The sequence below is a fragment of the Gadus morhua genome, chromosome 5 (genome assembly GCF_902167405.1).
Source record: "Gadus morhua chromosome 5, gadMor3.0, whole genome shotgun sequence".
NCBI lineage: Eukaryota > Metazoa > Chordata > Actinopteri > Gadiformes > Gadidae > Gadus > Gadus morhua.
Window position 1 is genome coordinate 22042917 of NC_044052.1, and position 14609 is coordinate 22057525.

General features: G+C 52.3%; 1 protein-coding gene across 7 annotated transcripts in view; it reads right to left on the reverse strand.

The window, feature by feature from the left end:
- Positions 1-7067: 7067 nt before the first annotated feature.
- mipol1 (mirror-image polydactyly 1) overlaps positions 7068-14609 on the reverse strand; it is a 17964-nt gene continuing 10422 nt past the window's right edge. For all 7 annotated transcript variants that reach the window (XM_030357337.1, XM_030357336.1, XM_030357335.1 and 4 more), the window contains 5 exons: positions 14388-14564; positions 12180-12239; positions 9452-9528; positions 8198-8404; positions 7068-7771 (listed from right to left, as the gene is read on the reverse strand). In XM_030357337.1, the coding sequence (XP_030213197.1) occupies positions 7705-7771; positions 8198-8404; positions 9452-9528; positions 12180-12239; positions 14388-14564 (588 nt within the window). In that variant the 3' untranslated portion in view covers positions 7068-7704. The remainder of the gene's footprint in view (positions 7772-8197; positions 8405-9451; positions 9529-12179; positions 12240-14387; positions 14565-14609) is intronic.

Genomic DNA, 14609 nt, shown 5'->3' on the forward strand with positions numbered 1-14609 from the left:
GTGGCGGCTGAACCGGAACACGTCCACTTTGATCGGGTATTTACACGGCATTTGGCCGAGGAACCGTGAAATGGGTTTAATTACCTTAATTGGCCGGAGGTTCTGATTGGCTCCCACGGTGCGAAGGAACGGCGCGAGAGGAGAGCGCGTTGAATCCGACCGGATTTGAAGCGGAGCTCGCGACTCATCAATTAGTCGGTTTAATTCAATCATCCGGACCTCAAGGGTGTACATTATTTATGGTTTTGGTTTTGATAAGGTAATAATTGTATAATTGTTGTAGTGTATCTAATCGGGGCTATAAAGCATCCATTTAGTTGTTATTTTATATGGTATTTATCACTGGCTCTGTGTTAACCACGGCTTTGCTCACACGATCTCCACCATCCCTTGTATTTACAATCATTTCCATACTTTAGTATAAACTTTAATTTATAACTAATTCACTTTATTAAATGGCCTCATGTCAAATAGAAAACCCTATAGCTTGCATTAGAAAATTGAAATTAATATATAAAAGAGTGGTGTGAATTAAATGAAGGATTCTTTTAATTTGTCGGCAGTGAGGCTTAGTGGATCCTATATTTCATAAAGAGATCAGACTTCATATCGCGCCCCTCAGCTCTTTATTGATAGTGCAGGTGACCCCTCTAGGGCAGGGGACCCCATAGGGACCCCACAGTGACCCCTCTAGGGCAGGGGACCCCACAGTGACCCCTCTAGGGCAGGGGACCCCATAGGGACCCCACAGTGACCCCTCTAGGGCAGGGGACCCCACAGTGACCCCAGGGCAGGGGACCCCATAGGGACCCCACAGTGACCCCTCTAGGGCAGGGGACCCAATAGGGACCCCTCTAGGAACCCCTCTAGGAATCCCTCTAGGGCAGGGGACCCCATAGGGACCGCTCTAGTGATCCCTCTCCCCTCCAGTGACCCCTCTAGGGCAGGGGACCCCATAGTGACCCCTCTAGTGACCCCTCTAGTGTGGGGGACCCCTCTAGTGTGGGGGACCACTCTAGTGACCCCTCTAGTCCCCAGAAAAATCACAGACAGGTTGCCACGGATAGGTGACCACAGACGGGTGACCACAGACACGTCGCCTCAGACGGGTGACCACAGACACGTCGCCTCAGACGGGTGACCACAGACACGTCGCCACAGACGGGTGACCACAGACACATCGCCACAGACGGGTGACCACAGACACGTCGCCTCAGACGGGTGACCACAGACACGTCGCCTCAGACGGGTGACCACAGACACGTCGCCACAGACGGGTGACCACAGACACGTCGCCTCAGACGGGTGACCACAGACACGTCGCCTCAGACGGGTGACCACAGACACGTCGCCTCAGACGGGTGACCACAGACACGTCGCCTCAGACGGGTGACCACAGACATGTCGCCACAGACAGGACAGGAGTTGACCAACCAACCGATATTGAGATGTAACTCTTTCTTGACCTCTAAAGCGCAGGTGTTTTATGAAATGTTTTTCCACTCTCTCTTCAAAACACATATTTGTTCAGCAGGCCCTAATCTAATCTACTACCAGGAGGTATAAATACAGTTCTATAGAATCTATTTCAGGCCTTTATTACAAATACATTTAATCTAGTGTAGGCCCTAAAATGCAGTCCTATAATCTACTCTAGGCCTATAATACAGTTATATTTTATCTACTGTAGGCCTAAAATAATGTCCAACATAATCTACGGTATGCAATACAACAGTCCTATATAATTGACTGTAGGCCCAATAAAACAGACCTATATTATTTACTGTAAAACTGTAATACTGTCCTAGAGAATCTACTGTAGGGATATAATAATTATATTAAATCTACTGCAGTGCAATACAGTCCTATATAATCGACTCTAGTCCCAGTCCTAAATAATCTACTGTAGGGATAAAGTCCTATATTATCAACCGTAGGCCTATGATACAGACCTAGTCCCCATCATATAGTCCTAAGTGTATAGTGCGACCGGTTTAATCTGCGTTGTGTTTCTTTTTTTAATAAATGATTTTGTGTAATTATAATTTAAAAGACATGACACCCTGTTACACTAGTACAGCCTATCACAGTAGTAGGCATATACTGTAGGCCCTATCCTAGTACCTACTGTAGGGCTATAATGCAGTCCTATAGTCACCTCTCTCACAGACCTATAATATATCCCTTAACCTCTAGGCCTATAATAAAGACCTACCTATCGGCCCTATAATAAAGCCCTATATATACTAGCCCAATAATAAAGACCTACCTACCGGCCCTATAATAAAGCCCTATATCTACTAGCCCTATAATAAAGACCTACCTATCGGCCCTATAATAAAGCCCTATATATACTAGCCCAATAATAAAGACCTACCTACCGGCCCTATAATAAAGCCCTATATCTACTAGCCCTATAATAAAGACCTAGGCCTACCTATCGGCCCTATAATAAAGCCCTATATATACTAGCCCTGTAATAAAGACCTACCTCTCGGCCATATAATAAAGCCCTATATATACTAGCCCTATAATAAAGACCTACCTACCGGCCCTATAATAAAGCCCTATATCTACTAGCCCGATATTAAAGACCCACCTACCGGCCCTAAAGCCCTAGCGGCCGCGCAGTTTGTCGTTATTTACCGTGTCCTTGTTTACTCTCCGCAGGCCCTGAACACCAACGTAGCCCACCGGCCCGGCTCACCGCTCTGCTGCTGCAAGACCCACACACAGGGTATACAGTGTCCTACTGATCACTACTCAGTACTGATCCCAGACCAGTCCTACTCAGTGATTGTACCGATTAGGACCAGTTCTACTCAGCAATGACGGTAGTACTGATCCCAGACCAGTCCATTAGGACCCGTCCAACTCAGTTAATGAGTGTGGTAATGATTAGGATCAGTCCTACTCAGTAATGAGTGGACTAGTGATCCCGGGCCGGTCCTACCCGGTAATGACTACTGATCCCCGACCGGCCGACTCAGTAATGAGTGTAGTATTGATTAGGACCAGTCCTACTCAGTAATGAGTGGACTAGTGATCCCGGGCCGGTCCTACCCGGTAATGTGGGACATATGTTCCCAGCGGGCCCCTGCCGCGCGGTGCCGTCCTCCCGCTCCGCCGCGGCCGTATGGGGAGCGATGCGGGCAACAATGCCGCGGGTCCTCCACATCAAAAGGAGACTTTTCTTCGGCGCTCCTTTCAGCGCGGGGGCCGGGCAGAGACTAATGCCTTTTGATGGGGATTGAATTAATTATCTCCAATAACACAATTGTGCTTGGCCAAGAAAAGAGCAAAGCAGCCCCCTTCAGACGCACATAAGAGAGCGGAGTAGAAAGGAGCGGAGGGATTCAAAGAGGATCGCTCCATCCTCAAGCAGCTTTAACAAGCAGCTGCCTTTCCATTAAAAATTATACGGAGGAACTTTATTAGGGCTTTGTGGAGCCGCCACGCAGCCAGCCAAGTAGCGCTGGTGGTCCCGGAGCAGGTCTTTAGGGGCCTCCTCTGGACCCCGCTAACACCGGGCCGCCGCCGTCGGGTTAACTTCCCAATATTGAGCTGATTATTCGGATTCTATGGTGGAGATAATGGACTGAATTAGCCAATCAGACAGGGACAAGCCTACAGCGGCCGGGCGTCTCGTGGCGGTCCTCTGGCGGGGGTGAGACCGAGAGAGTGATCTATAGAATTCAGCTCTCTCAAAATGAGAGTTTACCAGTAGGGCCTGACCCACATATCTTATTTAATAGCCTTATATTTAATCATATATATTTATAATTTTTATTACAATAATTATTATTATCAATTGGACCAGTAATTATATGAATTAGGTCAAAATCATTATTATCATCATCATTATTACAATTAGGCTATAATACCAATCATCCTCTTATTATTCTAATGATATCAATAATAAAGACATGGTGACGCTACAGTATGGCCTACAGCTGCACACACAGACCACAGATCAGGTGGATCAAACATCGTCGATCCTCAGGAAAATTAGACAGAAAGTAAAACTCGGAAGCGGTTTAAAGAAGGAGGAAACTTCCCGGTGCCAACCGAGTGGAGCCGTCGCGCCGGTCCTCGCGACGCCGCGGATTATCGCGGATTATCGCGGATTATGGCGGGAGAAACACACATGGGGGCGGAGCCAGGGATTAGGCGCGCGAGGACACCCAAGTTGTGCCATCTCCACGGTTACGAGGCGCGCGAGTTGGGGGGGGGGGGGTAGTGATGCAGGGTCCGAACCAGAGCCCCCCCACCAGACCACCTCCTTTATACTCCTCTCCCCCCCCCCCTCCCCTTTCTTCTCTCCACTGTCCTTTCTGTCTCTAAACCCCCCTCTCTCTCTCTCTCTCTCTCTCTCTCTCTCTCTCTCTCTCTCTCTCTCTCTCTCTCCTCTCTCCCCCTCCCTCCCTCCCTCCCTCCCTCCCTCCCTCCCTCCCTCCCTCCCTCTCTCTCTCTCTCTCTCTCTCTCTCTCTCTCTCTCTCTCTCTCTCTCTCTCTCTCTCTCTCTCTCTCTCTCTCTCTCTCTCTCTCTCTCTCTCTCTCTCTCTCTCTCTCCTCCCTCCTCCCTCCCTCCCTCCCTCCCTCCCTCTCTCTCTCTCTCTCTCTCTCTCTCTCTCTCTCTCTCTCTCTCTCTCTCTCTCTCTCTCTAACTATCTCTTTCTCTCTCTGACTATCTCTCTAGCTCTTCACCTATCTCTCTCTCTCCAGTAGCCTACCATCTCTCTCTGTAGAAATATCTCTTTCGACTAACTCTCTCTTTCCCTCTCTCTCTGTAGAACTATGGGGGGGAGGGAGGAGGGAGGGGGAGAGAGGAGGAAGGGGGAGGGGGGAGGGGCGCCGCGGGGTCACAAAGCGTTGATATTTACAAGACCACAAGCGACGCGAAAATAATTGTTTGGCGTGCGGACGGCGGCTAAGGTCGCCCACCACCAGCACCCCGCGTTGTAGGACATTATTAGTATGCAAAGCAGAGGGCGAGAGAGAGAGAGAGAGAGGGGGAGAGAGAGAGAGAGAGAGAGAGAGAGAGAGAGAGAGAGAGAGAGAGAGAGAGAGAGAGAGAGAGAGAGAGAGAGGGAGGGAGAGAGAGAGAGAGAGAGAGAGGGAGAGAGAGAGAGGGAGAGAGATGGAGGGAGGGCGAGAGAGAGAGAGAGAAAGAGAGAGAGAGAGAGAGAGAGAGAGAGAGAGAGAGAGAGAGAGAGAGAGAGAGAGAGAGAGATGGAGGGAGAGAGAGAGAGAGGGAGAGAGAGAGAGATGGAGGCAGGGAGAGAGAGAGAGAGAGAGAGAGAGATGGAGGGAGGGCGAGAGAGAGAGAGAAAGAGAGAGAGAGATGGAGGGAGGGCGAGAGAGAGAGAGAGAGAGAGGGAGAGAGAGAGAGAGGGAGGCAGGGAGAGAGAGAGAGAGATGGAGGCAGGGAGAGAGAGAGAGAGATAGAGAGAGAGATGGAGGGAGGGAGGGCGAGAGAGAGTGAGAGAGAAAGAGAGAGAGAGAGATGGAGAGAGAGATGGAAGGAGGGGGAGGGAGAAAAGAGAGAGATGGAGAGAGTGAGATGGAGGGAGAGAGATGGAGAAGGATGAGGGAGAGAGAGAGAGAGAGAGAGTGAGAGGGGGAGAGTGCGAGAGATAGCGAGATGGAGAGAGGGAGGTAGCGAGAGTGAGAGCTAGCAGAAGGGAAGACTTGTTCACAGCCCCAATGCGCCAGACAACTGCTCCATTTGTTCAATGTGAGCAGGTTAGCCTAGCTTAGCTAACCCTGTGCTTGACCTAGCTGACCCTAACCTTGCAGTAAGCCCAGCTACCTCTGCACTTAACCTAGCATAGCTCACCCTGCACTGAGTCTAGCTTACCCTAACCCTGCATTACGCCTAGCTTTGCTAACGCTGCGCTTCTCAGCCCTATCTAGCAAACCCTGCATTTAGCCAAGCCTAGCTAGCCCTCACCTTGCACTTAGCCTAGCTAACCCTGGGGCTAGCCTAGCTAACCAACCGGCACTTAGCCTAGCTAATCCTAACCTTGCGGTTAACCTAGTGAACCCTAACTCTACCATTAGCCTGGCTGACCCTGCGGCTATTCAACAGCTAGACGGGGACCCGATAGGTCAGAGGAGGAAAACGCGATGATCCCCAAGACCAACAGTGGACAGCTGCCCTGAAGGAACCCCCTTCAGCGAGGTCGCAAACACAGAGCTCCAAACACAATGGAACCTCTCACTTTTAGGTCTCAGACTCATCATAAAGTTATTTTTTTAATAACTTGACAAAATAAATCCTTGGGAGTCTTGGAAGCGTGAGATCATTTGGACTGATTTGCCACTCCCGGCTAAATTAATATCACTATCGTTTCTTTCTTTCCGTGAGCTTTTTAAAATTGGTCTACTTTAGGAGGCGAAGCTAGAGTCAACACGGAGCTGATGGGACCACCGTCTCCTTTAGCTCCAACAGCCTCGCTCTGCAGCTCCACACCACCCGGACCCCCACCCGGACCCCCACCCAAACCTCCACCCGGACCCCCACCCAAACCTCCACCCAAACCTCCACCCGGACCCCCACCCAAACCTCCACCCAGATGCCCCCAAGACCTCCACCAGACCTCCACCCAGACGCCCCCAAGACCTCCACCAGACCTCCACCCAGACGCCCCCAAGACCTCCACCCAAACCTCCACCCAGACGACCCCAAGACCTCCACCCAGACGCCCCCAAGACCTCCACCAGACCTCCACCCAGACGCCCCCAAGACCTCCACCAGACCTCCACCAGACGCCCCCAAGACCTCCACCAGACCTCAACTATACCTCCACCCCAGACCATCCCCCTGACCTCCACCCAGACCCCCGCCCAGACCCCCGACCAAACCTCCACCCAGACCGCCCCAAAAACCTCCACCCTGAACTCAAGCCAGACTTCCACCAAGACCTCCACCTGGGATCATCGCCTCCAGCCCGCTGGACATCCAGCGTCTCGTCTCTACTTCATCGGCTATTTAGGCACAAATACATGGCGTCATATAATAATAATAAATACTATTATACTGAATAATGACACAGCAAGGGGAATGAAGAAAAGGCAGTGATTTATTTAGAGTCAAATTGTTTGGGGAAACCAAAGTAGGCCCACGTGTTTTTAATCAGAGGAAATGAAAAGCGAGTCCCTGAGCATGTCGCTCTATATTAAAACACTTAAAACTTAAAACACTGAGAGGAGACACTTTTCCACCACCAAGACTAAAACTAATCATAGCCCAGAGGAACGCACAAACTTCTCCATTAGAACAACTCCAGAATATTGGGCACATGTTTAATGATCTAATAATAATGATTATCAAGGACAATAAAAAGGAATGAAGCAACGTTGACCTTAATAATACTCTCCGATAATACCAGAATCAATCAATACAAATGTTGGGTTTGGAACACGAGTACGGCATATTCAAACTATAACAAAAATATGAATATTTTGATATATAATGTAGTAAAGTGTATATAATACTAGATATTCTTATTCAAATAATTAAATATAATGTTATATCGTGTTGGGAATACCAGAAATTCTTATTTCGATAATAAATATAGTATTGTGTAGTGTTTGTAATGGTAGACGGGAATATATAAATGAAACGACCCCAAACCCCCTGGGAGAGGAGGGGGAGGTCAAGAGGTCATCGGGGGTCAGGAGGTCAGGAGGTCGTCGGGGTCAGACGACAGAGCGGAGGCTGCCGGTTCCGACCTTCTTCCTCAACACCTCCACCAGCCGCTCCAACCTGACACACACACACACACACACACACACACACACACACACACACACACACACACACACACACACACACACACACACACACACACACACACACACACACACACACACGCACACACACACACACACACACACACACACACACACAGGCAAGACATAATGATAATGATGAGAATGATGGAGGGATGAGGGAGGAGAGACATAATGATGGAGGGATGAGGGAGGAGAGAGAGAATGATGGAGGGATGAGGGAGGAGAGACAGAATGATGGAGGGATGAGGGAGGAGAGAGAGAATGATGGAGGGATGATGGAGGGGAGACAGAATGATGAAGGAGAGACAGAATGATGGAGGAGAGACAGAATGATGGAGGGATGATACTAGTGAAAGAACGAAAGAGGGATGAGAGAATGAAGGTAGGGGTGACCCACTTCTGTATCTTTGCGCAGGCTTCCCCCTCTGCCTGTAGGGAGGCCTGTAGCCTCTGCTCCAGGTCCTGCTGCTGCCTGGAGGGATGGGAGCTCTGGGTCAGCGCGGGCTCCTGGCCTGCAGTGCTACCCAGCACCTCGCCCCCCTCTCTGGGCCCCGGGGCCGGGGGGGGGCCGTGGCCCAGCGCCCGCCGCGACTCGCCCTGGAGCCTGGAGACAGAACGAGAGGGCTGACCAATCAGGAGCACTCGACACAATCAGTGCTCAGGTTAACGTTGTTGACCGAGTACTGGTACGGTGATGACGGTGTCCCACAGAAGAAAGGGGTTGTACTGGTTGGCCCCCAGCAGAACCTGTAGGACACTTTGGTTGTACTGGGTGGCTCCCAGTGTCCACCAGTAGCACACTGAGGTTATACGACACGTCCACTTTGTAGTTTTATTATTTTCGATTATTTTTTTCTTCAACAACTGTCCTGTAGCTGCTACGGTCTCTCCTGCTGCTCTCTCTCCTGGTACTGTCTCTCCTGGCGGTACCTGCTGCTGTCTCTCCTGGTACTGTCTCTCCTGGTGGTACCTGCTGCTGTCTCTCCTGCTGCTCTCTCTCCTGCTTCTGTCTCTCCTCCACCTGCTACTGTCTCTCTTGGTGATACCTGTGGCTGTCTCTCCTACTGTCTCCCCTGGTGATACCTCCTACTGTCTCTCCTGTCTCTCCTGCTGCTCTCTCTCCTAATGTTACCTGCGGCTGTCTCTCCTACTGTCTCTCCTGGTGATACCTGCGGACGTCTCTCCTACTGTCTCTCCTGGTGATACCTGTGGAGGTCTCTCCAGCTGCTCTCTCTCCTGGTACTGTCTCTCCTGGTGGTACCTGCTGCTGTCTCTCCTGCTGCTCTCTCTCCTGCTTCTGTCTCTCCTCCACCTGCTACTGTCTCTCCTGGTGATACCTGCAGCTGTCTCTCTCCTGGTGATGCCTGCGGCTGTCTCTCTCCTGGTGATACCTGCGGCTGTCTCTCTCCTGGTGATGCCTGCGGCTGTCTCTCCTACTGTCTCTCCTGGTGATACCTGCGGGCGTCTCTCCTACTGTCTCTCCTGGTGATACCTGCAGCTGTCTCTCTCCTGGTGATGCCTGCGGCTGTCTCTCCTACTGTCTCTCCTGGTGATGCCTGCGGCTGTCTCTCATACTGTCTCTCCTGGTGATGCCTGCGGGCGTCTCTCCTACTGTCTCTCCTGGTGATGCCCGCGGCCGAGTGGTTCTGACCTGCTGATCTCCCCCTCCAGCTGCTGCTGCTGCTCCAGCGCCCGGTCTCTCTCCCGCTCCGCTCTCTCCAGCTCCTCCTGAACAAACGCCTCAGCCGTCAGAACGGCCGGGTCTGAGCTCAGCTCAGGGCCAGCACGCACACACACACACACACACACACACACACACACACACACACACACACACACACACACACAAGCACACACACAGTCACACACCCCTGGCTGTGTGTGTGCGTGCGTGTGTGTTCTCCCCTCTCTATTTGGCGAGGGGAGAGGAGAGAGGAAAGGAGCAGGTAGATAGGAGAGCGTAGAGCAGGAGAAGAGAGGGGAGCAGAGAGGAGAGGAGGAGAGAGGAGAAGGAGAGGAGAGGAGGAGAGGAGGAGAGAGGAGAGGAGAGGAGGAGAGGAGAGGAGAGGAGAGGAGAGGAGAGGAGGAGAGAGGAGAGAGGAGAGGAGAGGAGGAGAGGAGGAGAGAGGAGAGGAGAGGAGAGGAGAGAGGAGAGGAGAGGAGGAGAGGAGGAGAGAGGAGAGGAGAGGAGAGGAGGAGAGGAGGAGAGAGGAGAGGAGGAGAGAGGAGAGAGGAGAGGAGAGGAGGAGAGGAGGAGAGAGGAGAGGAGAGGAGAGGAGAGGAGAGGAGGAGAGGAGGAGAGGAGGAGAGAGGAGAGGAGGAGGGGAGGAGAGGAGGGGGGGAGGAGAGGAGGGGAGGAGAGGAGAGGGGAAAGGAAGAGATAAAGGAGGAGAGGAGAGGAGGAGAGGAAGAGAGATAAAGGAGGAGAGAGGAGAGGAGAGGAGGAGAGGAGAGCGGAGAGTAGTGGAGGAGAGAGGAGGAGAGGAAAGAGGAGAAGAGGGGAGAGGAGAGGAGGAGAGGAGGAGAGAGGAGGAGAGGAAAGAGGAGAAGAGGGGAGAGGAGAGGAGGAGAGGAGGAGAGGAGGAGAGGAGGAGAGAGGAGAAGAGGAGGAGAGAGAAGAAGAGGGGAGAGGAGAGGAGGAGAGGAGGAGAGGAGGAGAGGATGAGAGAGGCACCACACCGGTCGGTAAGATAGTTCAGACCAGTAGGACCATGGATATGAATATGGAGCAGTGGGGGGGACCTTCTGCCAGCCCCCCTCCTCTCTCATTAGTCCCCTCAAGGCCAGAGGACCAGGAGGGCATCAAAGCGCCCCACCCTCCGTCAATATGTACCCCCCCAGCGGAGTGCCTCCTCATCACGCCGTACCCAAATGAGCCCGTCCGGCCTGGGGGGACGCAGGACACGCTGTGACCTTTAGCTCCGGGCCGGGGGTCCCCCGCAGACAGCTCTGCTCCTGCACCTCCTCCCTGCTCCTCTACCGCCCCCCCTCGACCCCTCTCTCTCTACACCTCCTCTCTCTCTACACCTCTCTCTCTACACCTCCTCATCCTCCTCTCTCTCTACACCTCCTCTCTCTCTACACCTCTCTCTCTACACCTCCTCCTCTCTCTACACCTCCTCTCTCTCTACACCTCCTCTCTCCCTACACCTCCTCCTCCTCCTCCTCTCTCCCTACACCTCCTCCTCCTCCTCCTCCTCTCTCTCTACACCTCCTCCTCCTCCTCCTCCTCCTCCTCTCTCCCTACACCTCCTCCTCCTCCTCCTCCTCCTCCTCTCTCCCTACACCTCCTCCTCCTCCTCCTCCTCTCTCCCTACACCTCCTCCTCCTCCTCCTCCTCTCTCTCTACACCTCCTCCTCCTCCTCCTCCTCCTCCTCCTCCTCCTCTCTCCCTACACCTCCTCCTCCTCCTCCTCCTCCTCCTCCTCCTCCTCCTCTCTCCCTACACCTCCTCCTCCTCCTCCTCTCTCCCTACACCTCCTCCTCCTCCTCCTCTCTCCCTACACCTCCTCCTCCTCCTCCTCCTCCTCCTCTCTCCCTACACCTCCTCCTCCTCCTCCTCCTCCTCCTCTCTCCCTACACCTCCTCCTCCTCCTCCTCCTCCTCCTCCTCTCTCCCTACACCTCCTCCTCCTCCTCCTCCTCCTCTCTCCCTACACCTCCTCCTCCACCTCCTCCTCCTCCTCCTCCTCTCTCCCTACACCTCCTCCTCCTCTCTTTCTACACCTCCTCTCACTCTACACCTCCTTTTCTCTACACCTCCTTTTCTCTACACCTCCTCCCCTATCCTAAAAAGTTAACACAGGAAGAGTGTGTGTTTGTGTGTGTGTGTGTGTGTGTGTGTGTATGTGTGTGTGTGTGTGTGTGTGTGTGTGTGTGTGTGTGTGTGTGTGTGTGTGTGTGTGTGTGTGTGTGTGTGTGTGTGTGTGTGTGTGTGTGTGTGTGTGTGTTTGTGTGTGTGTGTGTTAGGGCTGTAACGATACACAAACTCACGATTCGGTTTGTATCACGATTTTTGACCCACGGTTCGATACATCCCACGATTTTTTGAAATTTAAAAAGCATTTTATTTAAACAACACTCATATACCAATTAACTTAATGTAACATTTAATAACAAATAATTTGGAACACTGAACAGATTTGAACAGAAAGAATACTATTAAAGTATAGCTAAATGAATAAAGAAATAACGTGTGGGAGGATGCTTTTTTCAACTGTTTGGTTGGTTTAGTCAAATATCCTTATTAGCACTTCTTATTAGGCTATGTAGCTTAAATAATGACGTGTGTGTGTGTGTGTGTGTGTGTGTGTGTGTGTGTGTGTGTGTGTGTGTGTGTGTGTGTGTGTGTGTGTGTGTGTGTGTGTGGTGTGTTCCTACCTTGCAGGCGTCGTGTGCTGCCTGGTTCTTTTCTCTGGTCAGTAGTTCCAGACGATTCAACTGGAGACAAAGAGGAAGTTTACCATGAAATTAAACTGTTGAACGTAGCATGGAGCTAGATAAATCAGTTCTATAGAGCTAGTGGTGGTCTAGCTAGATGTATTAGGATGCAGCCCGGCTAGTGGTGGTCTGTCTAGATGTATTGGAACGCGGCCCGGCTAGTGGTGGTCTAGAGAGATGTATTGGAACGCGGCCCAGCTAGTGGTGGTCTAGAGAGATGTATTGGAACGCGGCCCAGCTAGTGGTGGTCTGTCTAGATGTATTGGAACGCGGCCCGGCTAGTGGTGGTCTAGAGAGATGTATTGGAACGCGGCCCAGCTAGTGGTGGTCTGTCTAGATGTATTGGAACGCGGCCCGGCTAGTGGTGGTCTAGAGAGATGTATTGGAACGCGGCCCAGCTAGTGGTGGTCTAGAGAGATGTATTGGAACGCGGCCCAGCTAGTGGTGGTCTAGAGAGATGTATTGGAACGCGGCCCAGCTAGTGGTGGTCTGTCTAGATGTATTGGGATGCGGCCCGGCTAGTTGTGGTCTGTCTAGATGGATTGGAACGCGGCCCAGCTAGTGGTGGTCTAGAGAGATGTATTGGAACGCGGCCCAGCTAGTGGTGGTCTAGAGAGATGTATTGGAACGCGGCCCAGCTAGTGGTGGTCTGTCTAGATGTATTGGGATGCGGCCCGGCTAGTTGTGGTCTGTCTAGATGTATTGGGATGCGGCCCGGCTAGTTGTGGTCTGTCTAGATGTATTGGGATGCGGCCCGGCTAGTGGTGGTCTAGCTAGATGTATTGGGATGCGGCCGGCGGTCCGTGGTGGGTGGCTGGGGCCGGTGGGGCCCTGCTGTAATAAAGGAGATATTAGCTCAATAACTGACCAATCAGGGGACAGCAGTGGGCCGCCCAGCGTAATAACACGGATATTGGCTCAGCAGAGAGGGACCGAGCAATAGAGCTGAGAGAAAGACAATTAGAGAGGAAGACAGAGAGACAGACGGAGAGAGAGACAGACAGAGAGACAGAAAGACAGAGAGAGAGAGAGAGAGAGAGATACAGACAGACAGAGAGAGAGAGACACACACATACAGAGAAAGAGAAAGAAAGAGAAAAAAGTGAAAGAGAGAGAGCGAGAGCGAGAGCGAGAGCGAGAGAGAGAGAGAGAGAGAGAGAGAGAGAGAGAGAGAGAGAGAGAGAGAGAGAGAGAGAGAGAGAGTTTGAGGAGTGGGAGAAAGAGGGACAAAGGGTTCTCCCTGGTTCTCATATCCTCCAGAATATTTCCCAGAAGTCTCCTTGGCTCTCAGGAAGCACAGAGTTAATCCCTGAGAGATGAGGAGGGGGAGCGAGGGATCTCCCTCCCTCTCTCCCTCTCTCTAATATTTGATATATCATACATGTTGTGTATGGCGCCCACACCTGGACCCGACTCAGCCAGCTGGGCTCTGTTCCCCTCCGCGCGCCAACAGCGTAGTGTTACAGCAACGCCTCCATCACGATGTCTACTACATGCCAGCTAGACAATAGTGTTAGTGTGTGCATCATTGAGATGGCTACACGCTGTCACCATGGAAACACCGCGCCGCAGTAACCATGGAAATGCAGCCGGCATCGCAATGGTGACGCGGTCCTGCCGTAACCGTCGGAACGCAGCCCTGCTGTACTCATGGAAACACAGCCCTTCTGTAACCACGGCAATGTAACCCTGCTGTAAAGATGGAAACACCCCTAACGTAACCATGAGAACGCAGACCTGCTGTAAACATGGGGACAGCCCCTGCTGTGACCACGGAAACACAGCCCCTTCTGTGACCATGGTAACACAGCCCCTTCTGTGACCATGGTAACACAGCCCCTTCTGTAACCATGGTAACACTGCCCCTTCTGTAACCATGGTAACACAGCCCCTTCTGTGACCATGGTAACACAGCCCCTTCTGTGACCATGGTAACACAGCCCCTTCTGTGACCACGGAAACACAGCCCCTTCTGTAACCATGGTGACCCTGCCCCTTCTGTAACCATGGTAACACAGCCCCTTCTGTGACCATGGTAACACAGCCCCTTCTGTGACCATGGTAACACAGCCCCTGCTGTGACCACGGAAACACAGCCCCTTCTGTGACCATGGTAACACAGCCCCTTCTGTAACCATGGTGACGTACCTTGGTGGCGGTGCGGTCCCTCTCGTCGATCAGGACCGTCATCTCCTGCGTGGTGATGTCGCGGTGGCGCTGACGGGCCTTCTGGAGCAGAGCCAGGAGGACCGCCCCCGTCTGCTGGACGGAGCGGGCCGAGTCCGCCTCCGCCAGGCCCCCCAGGACCTCCTCCACGTCCTGGTCCTGGAGACACAGTACGTTACTGAATAGACATGATATTGACACGCA